This window comes from Tetrao urogallus, assembly GCF_951394365.1.
Source record: "Tetrao urogallus genome assembly, chromosome: 3".
NCBI classification, from domain to species: domain Eukaryota; kingdom Metazoa; phylum Chordata; class Aves; order Galliformes; family Phasianidae; genus Tetrao; species Tetrao urogallus.
In genome coordinates, this window is record NC_136815.1 from 17,883,616 (window position 1) to 17,899,068 (window position 15,453).

At 35.7% G+C, this 15,453-nt stretch overlaps 1 protein-coding gene across 1 annotated transcript in view; it reads right to left on the reverse strand.

Annotated features, from left to right (window-relative positions):
- The window catches only part of OXR1 (oxidation resistance 1), a gene marked incomplete at its 5' end in the record, with an annotated part of 123,141 nt that overhangs the window by 13,745 nt on the left and 93,943 nt on the right, over positions 1-15,453 (reverse strand). Inside the window, one exon of the mRNA XM_079533990.1 lies at positions 13,073-13,235. Coding sequence (XP_079390116.1) covers positions 13,073-13,235 — 163 coding nt within the window. The remainder of the gene's footprint in view (positions 1-13,072; positions 13,236-15,453) is intronic.

Below are 15,453 nucleotides of genomic sequence, written 5' to 3' on the forward strand. Positions count from 1 at the left end.
AATGCAATTAAGTCAAACAGGATTTACATATTAATTGTTTAACTTAAGATTTCCTTTTACAGAAACTTGTTTTTCTGCAAACAGGTTAAAAGTCCTCCTCCTCTTGCAAGATATGTTAGCATACCCAATAAACAATAACACAAATCAGTTATATATGGAACTTGTCCATTAACAATACACATGAAAATGCACTTACAGTTGTTTGAATATCCACAAAGGAGAGCTTGCCACACACAGAACTTCAACCCTTTTAACCACTGGTTATATCACTCTGCTATACACTGCTGTAAACTCTGCTCACGTCAGTAAGGAATACCTCTGCCAGTTTAATTAAGTAAAAAAATGATCAACACGTGTACCTAATACACAGTTGCATGAGTAAACATGCTGTACTTAGTTTGAAGGCAGCAGTTGCTATATTTTCAGAGTTAAACTGCTGAATAAGTCCCTTGAGAGAGGAGTATCTTATCAGAACTGAACAGTGCTTCTGAAAGATAAGAATGGAGAATGAGCAACAGTTCTCTTCAGCATCAGTTATCTACACTCTCATGCTTAGCTGACTACAAAACAGAAGAAATATAAAATGAGGAAAACGCCAAACCGTTCTGTTCACTCTTAATATACCTGCGCAAAACCAGGTGAACTGAAAGCTCCTTTGTGAGCACTATTTCTAAACTCCCAAGTTCTACATCTTGTTCTATGTTATTTCATTTAATAAAACAATCAGCTGGGTAATTTTATTAGGTCATTTACAAGTTACTTTAAGCCATCAATCTATTGCTATATTATCAGTAACTGAGAAAGGGCAAGAAAGTATAAAAACTTCTCTAAGGGCTGTAAATAGATTCCAGTGAATACTCATGAACTGAATATGGTTATGAAATACTTTGAAATTGCTTTTTATTTATTTACTTAAAGGCAAATGTAGCATCTCAAAATTTAGACTCAACAACCCCAAGAAACAAACCCCAACCAAACCCAGAGAGGAAGACTCTTAATGTTTTACAGTCAAAGAAATGAGCAAAATACAAATGGATAAATGAGCAACCGGGTAGCACTTTAAGCAAGCCAAAATACTAACTGAAAGGGTAAGATTACAATGCAGCTTAGCAGGACCATGGTCCTTCTTTAGTTCTGGACCCCACCTGTTGCCAGGAATGGAGTTTATGCAAGTCAGCTCAGACAGCAGTGTGGCAGTAGAGCTAAGCAATTTAGTCCTGTGTAGCACTCAGCCAAAGTAGCTTCCTATCATGCTACTGGTGACTAGGAAGGGAAGGTACAAGAGTTAGCCATTATAGGCAAAGGAGAGGGACCTGAGCCCACTAAGCTGGCAGGCATTACTGTTCTTTTTTAAATCTGGTAGTCTCAGAACTGCTCTGCACACCAAGATACTTTCCAGAGTGGTGACAGAAGAGCTCAGTATGTCACAAGACAACAGTGTTCTCCCTGTGATCAGGGGTCTCCACAGCACTGCAGAAGAACTGTTAATTACCCACCTTGAAGCGCTGAGTCTACAACAACCATAAAATTGAGAAGTTATAATTAATATATGTTGAGGAAAAATTAAAAGTTCTGCAATAACCACAATTAATAAATGAGCTTTAAAAGAGCAGTCAAAGTCTTAAGCATACAAAACATTTACACGAAGTCTGGAAGCCTTTATAACAAACTATTTTTTCAAGGTATTAGAAATCATTAATATGAGAGAATGCCAACAAGTTTATTTAACAGAAACAAATATTAAGCAAACCTCATGATGCCTGTGCAAAGAGCTAACAATCAGAATTACGAAAATCCTTTCTTAAAGAGATGTCAATTTGGTTTCTTTGTCAATGAACTTATCTTATGGAATAACGTAAGGCAGTTTCAGCACTAGCAGATAAACTACAAGTCGAATTGCCTCAATCAAAGCACTCAGTGCCTGACCTCAAGCTGCCACTTGAAGACAGATTGATCAAAGTAAAATACCAAATCTGATCATGCTGTGCAAATATCCCCTCAGGTGTGACAAAGTGCTGTGCCATACAGATGCCACATATGCTTACAAGCAGGCAATTGAATCCCATGCCAGTTGCAGACAATCTGATCGCACAAACCACTAAAAACGCACTGAAAATGAGCCTCTGCTACTTGCTAGTTTTCTTTCAGGCTTATAACTAATTTTTTCAAATATTAATCTACTACTGCATAGTATTTCTTGTGAGGCCTAAGATTTCACAATTATTAATAATCCAGTATTTAATAACCTGGACATGGCAAACATCTGTCATTAGTACAAGGTTGTAGACTTAATAATCACTACAGAAAGCACTCTACTGCACCCTGCATCATTACTGTTGTTTTTGTTCGTTTGGTTGTGGTGGTGGTGTTGTTTTACTCAAAAAAATACTCAGATCAGTTCACTACTGCAACTCTAACAAAACTCAGCATGGAGAAGCTGACTTCAGAAAGTTTTTGCTAGCAGCCTTACATTTCTAGCATCCACAGCTAGTGAAGCATTACATTTTCATCTTTCACAAGGAAAATTCTATTTCAAGAACCTCCAAGTTTATGTAAGCCTCAAGAAATGGAAACCATTAAAACCAACACCATTTTAATGCTGTTTGCATAATATCTTCAGAATATAAAAGCCTAAGATAAGGTTTTACTGGCTTTTTCCCCTCTGGCTAACAACCCCTATAGAAGCTATGCGAAGCATTCCAGTCACAACAAGCACTTGGAAAGGCAGCATTCCACCTTTTGTTCTCATTATCCTTTCCTCTGAAAGTGCTTTGACAGAAAGAACAATTGCCAGCATTTTGGACATTCTAGAGACTTACTGGCATCCCTTCTTTTACAGAACAAAGAGAATCGATATGAAATAAGTTTATGAAGAAAACCAGACAAGCTAGGAAGCAAACTTATCGTTGGCATTTTGACGCGGGAGCAAAATGCCTTGGACAGCCACTGAGATTTTGATCGCTTTTGGATTTCTGTGAGAAAGCATCAAGAAGCATTTACTCTACCACCTATAGCAAAGGTGTCCTGGGTAAACATACCAGAGCGATTTATGCCTAATAAAAGTGTATTTACTTGACGCATGTAATTCCATTTGGTCCAGCAACTATGTTAATTTCACGTCAGCTGAGCTTTCATCTGAGCTTCAAAAGAACACTGATGAAACATTTCGACAAAGCTTCATATTTTTGCCAGTTTAATATGCTTTCCACTGTCTTGCATAACACAAGCAATGGCTGCAATTCTTCTCGCTTTTTTTAAGGTTACACTGACATATTAGCATCATGACCTTTCACCAGAGGAAAATAACAACAAAAATAAAAAAATACAGCATCTCTTGTCAACATAGTAGCATTAGAATATTCTTCCCCCTAGTTATTTCTACATCCTTTTTTTCTTACCAACTTTGTTTTATATAAGAGAAAATTGCTCTCTACAACTCTCCCAGCAGAGATCCTCAAAATTGAGCATTCCTATAGGTCAGGCTCTCACATTGATCAAACTCTCTGGAGGAGTTGATTATCACTTTTGCATGAATGTGCTATGCTTTCGTTAGCATATGTGGACTTTGGCTAACACAAAAGGGGTATACTACTTCTATATTAAAAGAAAAAAAAGATGCATCTGTTTCTCTATATTTAGAAGATACACACACCAGAAATGTGCATCTCCAACTCTTACGAAGATAGCAAAAAAATCTCTCAGTCTGAATTAAATAATTAGAAAAATAATATTCTTCCAGGTCTGCCAGCTCATAAAGCACAAGTAAATTATCAAGATTGCTTCCTCCCTTTCCCCAAGACATTACTGTTCTGCAAGTCTGACAATTATTTTTTTTAAATTCTACTGCAAATTTAAGCCTTCCTGGACAAAACAATACAGAAAAATATATGGTTACTATCATAAATCTAATGAAGTATCAGAACAGTGTTCTGCCTTTCCCCCCTCCCTTTGTTACAGATGCAAGTACAGCCAGCACACAATACCATGAAGCCAGAAGCATTAGCAGAAACACAGCTGAATAACTCCTAAGAAACTATACAGCAACAGCAGCTTGGATTTACACTTCTACTCTTAAATACTAATGCAAATTACAAATAAATGTATTTAACTACAAACCAAGATTTTGTTGATATAGGATGTATTAGTCCAGAAGTGAGGAAAACACCAAAACCTACCAGCATTAAAACTGCTATAGTCCCCTAACTTTCAAAGTAATTGCTCATCTAGTGTCAGTGGAATATCAGCAATTAAACTATACACCTGATAAATTATGCACTCAAAAACAGTGAATATCTGACTTCATATCCTGTTTACACATTCTAAATTTAAACTTTCAGAAACTGTCTATGCACCAGCACAATATGAGAATGAAATAACAAATGCACTACACTAAAAATTACCAGACCATATTTACGATTAACTAGCTTATGCTTTCTTCCCTTTTTTACATGCCAGAGATGAGCCATTTCCCTTCTAAAAGGAGACAAAAGAATGATTAGAACATGTTTGAAAGCATTCTCTCTACCTGCAGTCAGTTCCAGGCACGGACAGAGCCCCACAATGGTGACAGGACAGGCTGCTAGATGCAGGTTTGACTGACATGGCAGGGAACAAATGAGCAAGTGTACAGTAGGGGAGTCGCATCCCAAATGATGACGGTACAGAAAAAGAAAGGTTTCCTGTATTCAAGGGTGGTTGCAGAGAACGAGTTTGTTAAAGGCTAAAATATTTAAAGATACAGAACTTAGTTTTTTTTGTACACAATACTCAGAAATGCTAAATTAGCAGCTGCTTATGAAATTGTGACACTACCACTCATTATTAACAAATTCTACCAGCAACAAATTCACATTCCGTATTAAAACAAGTTTGTCTTACTATTGTTCACAAGTACATACAAACGGTCAGTTTTCTCTTGGTGTTCCAACACTGGTTAAAGTTTAATAAGTAGTAAATTTCTGAAGGTTTTAAAGTACTCTAGATGCTAAATTCTCATTTTCACTGGAATTGTGTTTTAATTTATTTTCCTTTAAGGATGTTTAAATAGGTGTGTTCAGCTGTAATACTTAAAGCATTCCTTTGAGAGTTTCCTTGCAGGAGCATTTGCAGGCTTTATTCCCCCTTCTCTACGTCAGCTCTCCTAGTCCTAGGAAAAAATAGTGAACAAGCAAAGGCAGCAGCAGACAGCAGCAGACAGCAGCACAGCATTAACACATCGATCACTTGTGCAGCTGCTCTGATCTAAAAGCCAAGAACGCTAAGCTGAGGAAAACAATAGCAGAACTCACACTTAACTATACAGCAAAGCACACACTGAAATACCTCATTACATGGAGTTCCCTGTTAACACAATTCAGATGGATGTTTCTCTTTCTTAAATAAATAAATAAATAAATAAACGTTTCCTAGGAGCTGGTAACTCTAACTCTTTAGAGACTTTGTTCCAACTTACGAAAACTACTAGGAAGAGCGTTATTTTATTATTATTATTTTTTAAATTACTGGCACATTCAAACCTGCCATTACAGAAGAACTCCTACGGTATTTGGGTGTGTAAGATTCAAATAAAACCTAATTTATTGTTTTTTTAAATCACTAAGAGAGCTAATGCCTAAGGATAAAGCAACAAACACACTGAACACACTGAATTAAAATTGTTTCATGTTAAAAAAAACTGCAATACATGTAAGAAAATCTGCAAGAAATAAATCCACTAGGCCAAGCTTAGATTTTCTGCATACTGTCTATTTCTTTCTTTCAAAATGCCTGATGAAATGTATCTGAGGCAAAAGAGAAAGCTAATCACAGAAGTAACTCCCCCTCAGCTTTGTTTCCCTTACGAAAATAACATAATAAATTCCTCCCAAACCCTAGCTAACACATTGCTTCTCCAAAACCAGAGGAAGAGCCTATAAATGCAGGCCATCACATAGTTTTGATTTTAGAACTTTCCTACTTTTCTTTTTCTAAATCTTAAATAATTAAAATAACTTAAATGTTCTATGTTTGAATGTTTCTAGTTCCTCCTGAAATGAGAGTAGCTCCAACCAAGAGCTTCTCAAAAGGATTTTTACATCTTGCTCAAAAGAAAAATAAGAGCAATGAACTTGCTTGGTGAGATCTGAAAGCTTACTTTCTCACCTAAGTAGAATTACAAAGTTCAACAGGAGTAAATGCACCAGAGACTTTTCCAAATCAGTCTGCCTGCTGACCTTGTTTTGATGTTCAGCCTTCCAGCAGCTCTGGCCATCAGCTGGTAGCTGCTCTACAGCTGGGAGTACACTGGAAGGGGAAGGCACGTACAAAGCAGGTAACAAGAGTCTGGGCATCACTGTGAAGCAGTGCAGTCACAGAAGTGACAAAATGCTTTGTCTTGTGAATGACCTTCATTCTGCTCCTTCTTCCCCTCCCCCTCCCCACCCCCCCATGACTAGAAGATAAATTTCTATTAGAGGAAAAGAGCTCATCTAAGAATCTCAACCCCAGGAGCATTCTCTAATTAAAGACAAAATAAACTGTTCTTTTATCTTTTGGTGCATTTCTGGGTTTTACTGCTAATCTGTTAAATTGAACCAGAACCTTGCATCTTTTTGCTAGTTGATACATGCCTTGCCAGAGAAGTTCATAATTAAAGAGAATCCACAGATAAGGAAAAGCAGCTCAGACCCAATGTATCTGCAGCACACATTTAGGAGCATCAACCTATTTACTACCCAGACAACAGAACACAACAAAATGCATCTACTTGTATCAAATGATAGACTTGTTAGTGCCATTACTAGTTCGTAGCTAAGCAAAATCTCTACACAATTAACATTCAAGGCAGAAACACACAAGGCTTTTTTAACAACAGGTATACATTTTCTTTCTCTTTTAAAGACAGATTAATTTATTAGAAAAATAAAGTACAAACCAACACAATTTATGAGATGTTTTATTTTCCCTCAAATGAGTTTATACATTGGCCATGCAACATTCAAAGTTATCAGCTTACAAAACCTCAAGCAAAAAACAGGATGAGCAGCACACTGAGAAAAACAGGATGTAGGGTGTGAAATACCTTTGCAATTTGGTTAGACGGCATTATTCTGTTTCATTTTGTAACTAACAACATCCTGATACCAAAGAGATAGAAATTGAATTCTACAATCCTTATATGTAATATGCATACACTTTTGAATGGTATCACATTAGTAACTAAGTATTTCTCCTGCTCTTTTCCTCTTACAGGAGGGAAGTCAGTCCAGAGATGCCCAAATGTGCTTTTGGGAGAAATTACTCTGTTTTAAAACTTCTTGTATATGCAGCTTTGTAGGTACTCAAGTTCTATGACAAAAAGCTACAAATGTCTCTCCTAGGAAAACTGAGGCACTATGCAAAATGAGACTGTTTCTAAAATTTAATCCTCTAATTTCAGAAGCAATCCTAAAAGGTGAGGAAAACAAATCACAGGAACCACACTGTATTGCTTAAGTGTCTTCACTGCAATTTACTGGCCGTCTGCATTTTTGCCAGATGAGAAGAAAGGTTGTTTTTACACTGCTGTATTGTCTTTTCTGGGAACAAACATGAATAATAAACACTGACATTGGTTTCATGTTCAGTGATGTATGTACTTATTTGAATTCATTCTTAAAGAGATGAGGTTGCTACTTATTAAATCTAACAGACATGTTTCCCAGACTGTAATAACTTCTATCATGAAAGAGTCCAAAAGAAAAAAGTAAAGACTGAAAGCTCACTCAAGCAGCAGTTAAAATAGCAAAGCTTCCATATACACTGCTATAATCTAACTGAAAGCAACACTAGAATTATCAATACTGCTGTGTTTTTTTTTTTTTTGGCTTAGGAAGACAAATCTGATGAGAGATGTATATCCTGCATATTAAATCTGCAAACACACAAGTTGTCAAGATCTACAAAATTGGGAGCACACTTCTTTCACCTCTCTGCTGCAGAGATTCTGAAAAAGATATCAGACCTCTCAATAAGAAGTAGACCAACTATTTTGTATGAAAAGCCTTTCGCATAAATTTGGAAAATGTGTCAAGTTTAGAAATAATGATGTCTCAGCCTATAAACAACATTTCAGGTATTAGCTCCTAAGCAAAACAACAACTCTGTCTTCCAGAGCAACTGGATGTTTGAACACCTTTGTTGCAAAAACTTCTGCTGGTACATAGACTAAGAAGCTGAAGACTGAAGTGAGACTGTGATTAACTCTGGTCTGCCTGCAAGAAGCACTCAGCAGTACCATAGCCAGCTTCTAGGGTACACTGTACAGCACTGACTGGCACAGCGCCTTGCTGGCTGATAACACTTCCTTAAGAAAGGAAATCTAATTTAAGTTACCCTTTCTTTCAACAGTTTGTAAAAAAAGTAAAGGCATTTTCTTATCCACGAAAGCTTCCTCTGCATTTCCAGAGGCACTTTGAAATCCATTAGGAGTCTCTATACTACAATTAAGATTCTTAATCGTATGATTCAGCTTCAATTCCTATCACAAGGACTATCTCAGTTCAAATGCATGAAATAACCATCAGTTACAATTCCATGTTCAGGATTCCAGCTGCAGGAGAATAGCTCCATGTAGTGAATACGCATTCAAAAATAGTTTCAGAGCAGATTAAGTAGAGAAAACAACTTGAGCAAAGCAAGAAATATCCTAACCACAAAAGTTCAGATTTCTACATTATCTGCGTTAAATACAGAAGAAAGAACAAGTGACCAGTTTCTATGAGAGGCACTGCATTATGTTAACTGCTGCCAGTTTCTCTTCAATCACAGAAATTCCTAAGAATTTCACTGCCCAGACCAAGAGCAAAACCCATTAATTGTTTCTTAATGATAGAGATCTAATGATTTCAAAATAGCACATAATATAAAAAAGTCAGTATGGCATGTATTTTTTAGTTGATTAAGAGACAACATTTCTAATATCAACAACTCTACACCTTCTAGACTTCCTGCTGATCTGCATCATCTCCTCTGACATACATCTTAAAATGTGGTGTGGTCATTGTGCTGTAAGACATGGCAAGCGGGTGCTTTATTTAGAAACAGAGAATGGAAATAAATTCATAAAAAACATACTATTAAGTATAAGTAAGCCCTAAGTTTTTGTAAGGAGAGACAGCAATGTTCACTGATAGGCCCATTTTACTACAGTAGTGTCACAGGCTACCATCCAGATCAAGTAAAGAACTTCACATCTATATCCAATATCCTAATCCTGAAAATCCTTCTGCTTTTACTTCACTTGGAGACTTTATCGTGTGACATTCATTTTTCCATAAAAACAAACTGAATTTCTGAAAACTCTTTTGTTAATGATTCAGGAAACTGGGAAAATTGGCTGCAAACATCTATCAGCTTTGCTTCACTTGGGAAGCAGACTTCAAGTCAGCTTCAAAACACTCTGGCTTTCTGTGTTACCAAACAACAGATACACTAATGGATACCATCGTAACAGTTCAGCTTTACTTTAAGACTAGCTTGCAGGTCCTAAGACAATGAGCTTCCTGTTCTCAGCATTCTGTTCATTGATCATTATTTAATGATAATGATTGTTATTTATTTGATTATTTAATTGTTAATTTTTAATTTGTTAATTTAATTGTTGATTGATTGATTATTTAATGATAATGATTCACTGATCATTATTTAAGATTCATGCAGACCTGAAGTATGACTCAATCATGGAAAACTGCAGTAAGATTTGATGACAAGGGGAAGTGCAAAGGGAAAGGAGGAATCAGTACTTCATACAATTAACTGTTCCAAGACAGAATAATTCTTGTTTACTTCTATTAAAATACTTAATAAAAAACATATTTCTTTAACTGATGTCATCAAAACTGCTTAGAACCTCTTGGATGTCTCAGAAATATTTAGCTCTGTCCATACTGAATAATTCCATTTTTCATGTCAGCATTCTAATTGATGACCAGATATAGGATTTATGCTGAAAAATCGTATTTCCAACATTGCATGACACTTAATTTAGTGTTACCTCACCTAATAAAGGCACTTAATTGTGGTATCTCACCTCAGTAGAGTTTTGATTTATTCTACAATCAAATCTAAAATTCTCTGAAGAGATCAATTAGTACTTCAATAGGACAAACAGGACATACAAAAAATTTATATTAAAAAAAACATAGGAAAGCACAAATTACGTCATTTCTCCATTATGCATTCTTACACAGTAATTTCCATTGTCTCCTCTCCAACACCTTTCCCTTGCTTTAAGCTCTTGGAAGACAGCAACTTCCTCTGAGTACAGATCTAGATACACTACTCTGAATATTCTTTGCAGTTGACCATTCTCCCCATATAGGACCCACTGACTCTCAAAAGGTTTGAACAGGGCCCTATTTATGCTCAACTTTTGTAGAAAAACATTCATTAGCAGGTTTTGCAAGATGCATCTTTATGAGCGCACAGGTTCAGTAGAACATAAACAACTCTGTATTACACTCTTAATGTGTTAAAAAAACCTCTGCGTACACACTTGTTTTCCATTTTTTCCTTCGTCTAGTTAATCTCAAAATACTGCCATTTCATGTAGGAATGTCTTACAACCCCAACCAACTCAGTACAGACTGCAGCAAGACTCACCAGAACAACCAAACATTCTCTTCCCTGATGAATGCTACAAATTCACTTGAATGCAAAAGAAGATGAGGACAATACCCCAAAGAACCAAAGACTTAAGAGCACAGGCTTTTTTTCTGAAATACTTTTAACTTCTCAATATTTCATATTTGATGAAAGTAGTGTTTATCTGATGGCAGGAGTCTTGATCCTCTTGCCAGTACATCAGCAGAAGTTGTACCTGCTAACTTACTCCATGGCAACCAAACCATACAGACTGCAGAAGAAAGCACACATTTCCACATGCTGTTTATGTTAAGGTCTTTGCTTTCCTTTTTCCATTAATTCTTTTTCTACTGAACAAACAAAAATCACAGTAATTCCTTAAAGTCTCTCACTAAAAAAGTTGCACCTGGATGTGTCAATACAAGACTATCAGACAATCATGACTCTCTCAAAGCACAACTACAAACATCTAGGTTAACCATTAATCCTCTTCACTGTCTCTACTTTTGGAGTACCACATGACAACAGCAGAGATATTACCTTCAGAAAACTACTTCACTAGCTTCCTCTTTCAGAAAAAAGATCAATAGTGCTTTGTCATATATTTGTACATAAAGCTTTTACTTTCCATTTTCTTTCTACTCCAAGCTTTCCTAGCATGTACTCTAAAGAAGGCAATTATTTTTCAAGTCAATGTCCATAAAAAAAGAACAACCCAGCTCTACTGAAGTGTCAATGATATTGTTCTCCTGTTACCTTGGATGAAATCAGGATCAAGAGCTGGGAGAAAAAGTTTGGTAGGTTATAGAAAGGAAATGCATTAAAGAAAAAAAAAAAACTAAACAGAACAAACCAGTAGTGGAAACAATGGGCATAACAGCAGCCACAATTCTGTCTGCTGACTATTATTCTGTCTGCTGGTACTTTGTAGCACACATTTTAAAAGCACTGCAATTCATTTGTAAATAACAGGTTGAATCACCCGGTAGTGTCAAACATTTCAATATTGTTTTTCCCAATTGTTTCCTGGATTAGATTATGTGAACCAGATTTCAGATAATCTCCACACGCCACAAATAGGAATAATAGCATTTTTAAGTACTGTCTACAATTGTTTCCAGAGGAGATCTAAATAAAAGCTGAAGGGACGACTTCATTTTATGGTGACTAACACACTTAAGGAGAAGACTGCCTCTAGCAGCTTCACAGATAAATCTTAACACATTGCAAGCTTAATCCTGAAGAAAAACTTGCCCTGCTTTCTCTGGAAATGGTTCTGTACTTCTATTAACATCCTGTTATCAAAAAGTTCATTGAGAGATTTTGCCTTAATAAGATTGGTCAGTTGCCAGTCCAATCCATGTCCCAAAAAGCAAGGCTTTAAAGCATCAAAAGGGCTTTGAGCTAGAGTTAATATCAAAAAATGTATTAGTAGTAACAGTACTTGAGCAAGACAAAACCTGAAAATCTCAAGATTCAATCAGATATCCATGCAATGTATTTATATCAGTATCTCAGCAAAATCCTCCACGTAGTCCATCAGCTGTAACACCAGCCTAATACTTCAGCTAAGTGACACATTTGAATTAAGAATTCTACTAATGTTCTAACTGCTGAGGCTAAGAAAACTATTACCTATAAAGAGGCCATGGCCATTTGTAAAGCTTCTTCACATTACATAAAACACAAGAATGGAGATGTTCAGTTTCAGTAGCCTCCAACAGGAAAATTAAAAAAAAAAAAAATCCAGCTTACAGTCAGATACTGCAATTGCTGTCCTGAGACTCAAAGCAATCACTGCTGATTGGATACTTAAACAATTTGATAAGAACCACAATTTCTGACCGACACTTGAACGCACAAGACTACATATGTTTTTACTGCATGTACACTAAGAAACAACTACAGACATGTAAAGATGTGTCCATAGAAACACAGTGGACACAGATTTGCACAGGATGTGTTCATTGAAAATAGCTTCAGTTACAGTATATTACTAAAATCCATGCAACTTATTTATGTATTGAAAGGTTACAATAGTTGAGAAGTTCTTTACTGGGTTATTGGAAAAGCATTTCATTAATAGATTAATTTTCCTCACTAAGTTTTGAGGCTTACCAATATTTTTAGACAAATGCATAATAAAGAAATACATATCATCAGAACGTCAGTTAGACTGAAAATTAAGTCTGCTTCATCAATGTTAAACCTTCTCTGCTGTAATCACATTGTAGTGTGAGATTTTTATTTTTATTCACTTAATTTGCCTCAGACAAAATGGACTTTAACTGTGAAATGTTGCCTGACCTCATGTTAGAGCAAAGCATCAGGATGATACAAATTAAGCAATAATGATTACAGTAAGCAGACAGAAGTACATCACTTTGTACTTCTTATTACGAAAATGTTTATTTTCATAAGAATATTATTAAAATATTGTTTTTGTGTTTTTGACACTGTTCTTTCTTACCTCCCACTCTTTAGCAGCATCTTCAGTAGTAGATTCTTCAGTAGTTTCAGGTTCTTCCTTCTTTTTTACAACTATAAATCCAGGCTCTCGAAGAGATTCCCCAGTATCTTCTGCATATAGCTCTGGACTCCACTGGATAAAGAAGACATACAGGTGATCTGTCCTAGAGAAATCAAGTAATGACACAAAAGAAAAAAAACAGGTAAACTTCTGGGCTACGCAATTATAAAACCCTATTTTTATTTTAACATGAGGTACTTTGTTTTACTAAATTTTACTAGATTACATTTGTAAAAAACTAACCATTATACTATTGTAGGTTATTGTTATTTGCTTGCATTTAATTTTATGAAATTGGAGGAAAAAAGAAGCAAGTTGGCAATGACTAGCTGTGTTCTCATACACAAGCACAGTCCTTCAACCATTGGAATGTTCTGTTTCCAACTGAAACAACTTTCAAAACCAAAACGGAGCATTACATTTTAAATTTTAATTTGTAAGTACATGGACAGTTAAGTACATAGGACTGCAAAAATTTTTACAACATGCCTGTTTTCCCTGCCCCTGAGAAATAGCTCAGCACTCCCAAGTCAGGTATCAAAGTATACAGACCATGAAAATCACTACATATGTGAGGCAATAAGCCTAAAAAATGTGCAAGCACATAACTAGACAATAGGCTGGTTTTCAGTATATCTGTAGCACTGCAGTAAGTACTCTACACTTAAATTACCATCTTTTAAGTTATCTGCCACAAATGGTACCGTTTTCCAGTTTGGAAAAAAAAACAAAATGCCCAAATTTTCATAAGTAGTTTACAACCCCTAACAGGGGTCAGTCTATGCTGTTTAATTATTTCCTGTATGTGAACAGAAAAGGATGCACAATGAACCCAGTAGTATCTCTTCATCATGGAATGACAGCTTCGAAAGGTAGAATTGTATAGCATAAGTAATTTATAGAATTTGCATGTTCCTACATCTCTCACTAAACAGTCAATCTGCACATTAGCATGAAGAACAACACTTGCATTTCCCCCCCACACCTTACTTAATCTTTGTAAAACAGAATGCTCAAAAAACAGCCAAAGATACAGTGCAGCAAAGTTTTACACAACTGCAACTATTGTTTGCCTGTGCATTTGTTTAGAAGGTTTAGGATGAGGATCAGTTATTCAAAGTCAGCACTCTTTAAAACTAAGGTCTCAAGATAACAATGATAAAGGAAAATAATGAAAAAGTAAACTAACAGAAAGAACAAATCATTTCAGATGCATAAGGCTTGGTAACTTCTAAGACAGAAAAAGAAGCTTCAAGTACCTCACACATAGAGCTATCAATTTAATTTTCCAGGTTCTTGTAGGTTTTTAAAAGATCAAAAGTCAGATTTATTTCAAAAGAGCTTTAAAACCAACTGTTACAGCAGCTAAAAAAGCAAATAAAAATTATATTTATTAATTTTATGGTATTTCTTTCCTGATAAGCTTATTTTCTTTCTTATCACTAGGTGAAAGAAAATTGAGTTGATGCTAATTATTTTGATCCATCCAGTGCAGTGCTCAGCAAGTTGGTTTAACATTATATTACGAAAACAAACCCCACTACAACAAGACCTGTAAAGCCAGAGGACATTTAAGGTAAATAACCAGATGGGTAATGTGCCAAGAAGTTAGAGAGAGATCATTTATCTGATCTCCCTGGTAATGACTATAAACTATAAGCTAAGAACTACTACTTTTGAAATACGCTGTAAGTTTTGCTTTATGCTGAAGGTAAGTATTTGCACTGCTATACTAAAAAAATCAACTTCAGAGAATAATTGTCTTTATCAGTTGATCATTGTTATAAAAAGACTGCCTTTAAATGAAGTGTAATATGAATAGAACAAGAAAAATAAAGTTGGATGTAACTGTAAGAGGCCATGTGTCCCAGACAAGAATAGCTATACCAGAACTGTTAGGACAGACATTTGTGTGAAGAAATTGTACTATCTCTGCTGAAGGGTTGCAAGATGAACCCTTAAAACCAGGATTTGCATAGACTCAGTTCTTACTGGTGGAAAATGCATTTTTTTTTTTTTTTTTTAAATGGCATTTTAGTCTGTTATATTCCTCCATTCACAGAGGACTATTGCCTTTCCTGTTGCAGCCAACTTATGTATGAAATGAGTTTCATGTTTGTAATCAAATCTTTTCTCCTTTAGATTAAAGAACCCCACTTACTTCTAATTTTCCTTATATGTTACACTTTCTAATTAGTCTTGCTGCTTTCCTCTGGACTCTCTCCAATTGCTCCATATCTGTCCTCAACTGCAGTGCCCCAACTGGACATTCTATGCCATTCAGCTCAAAAGAAAAGATGGAAAAGTGACTTGATCATTCT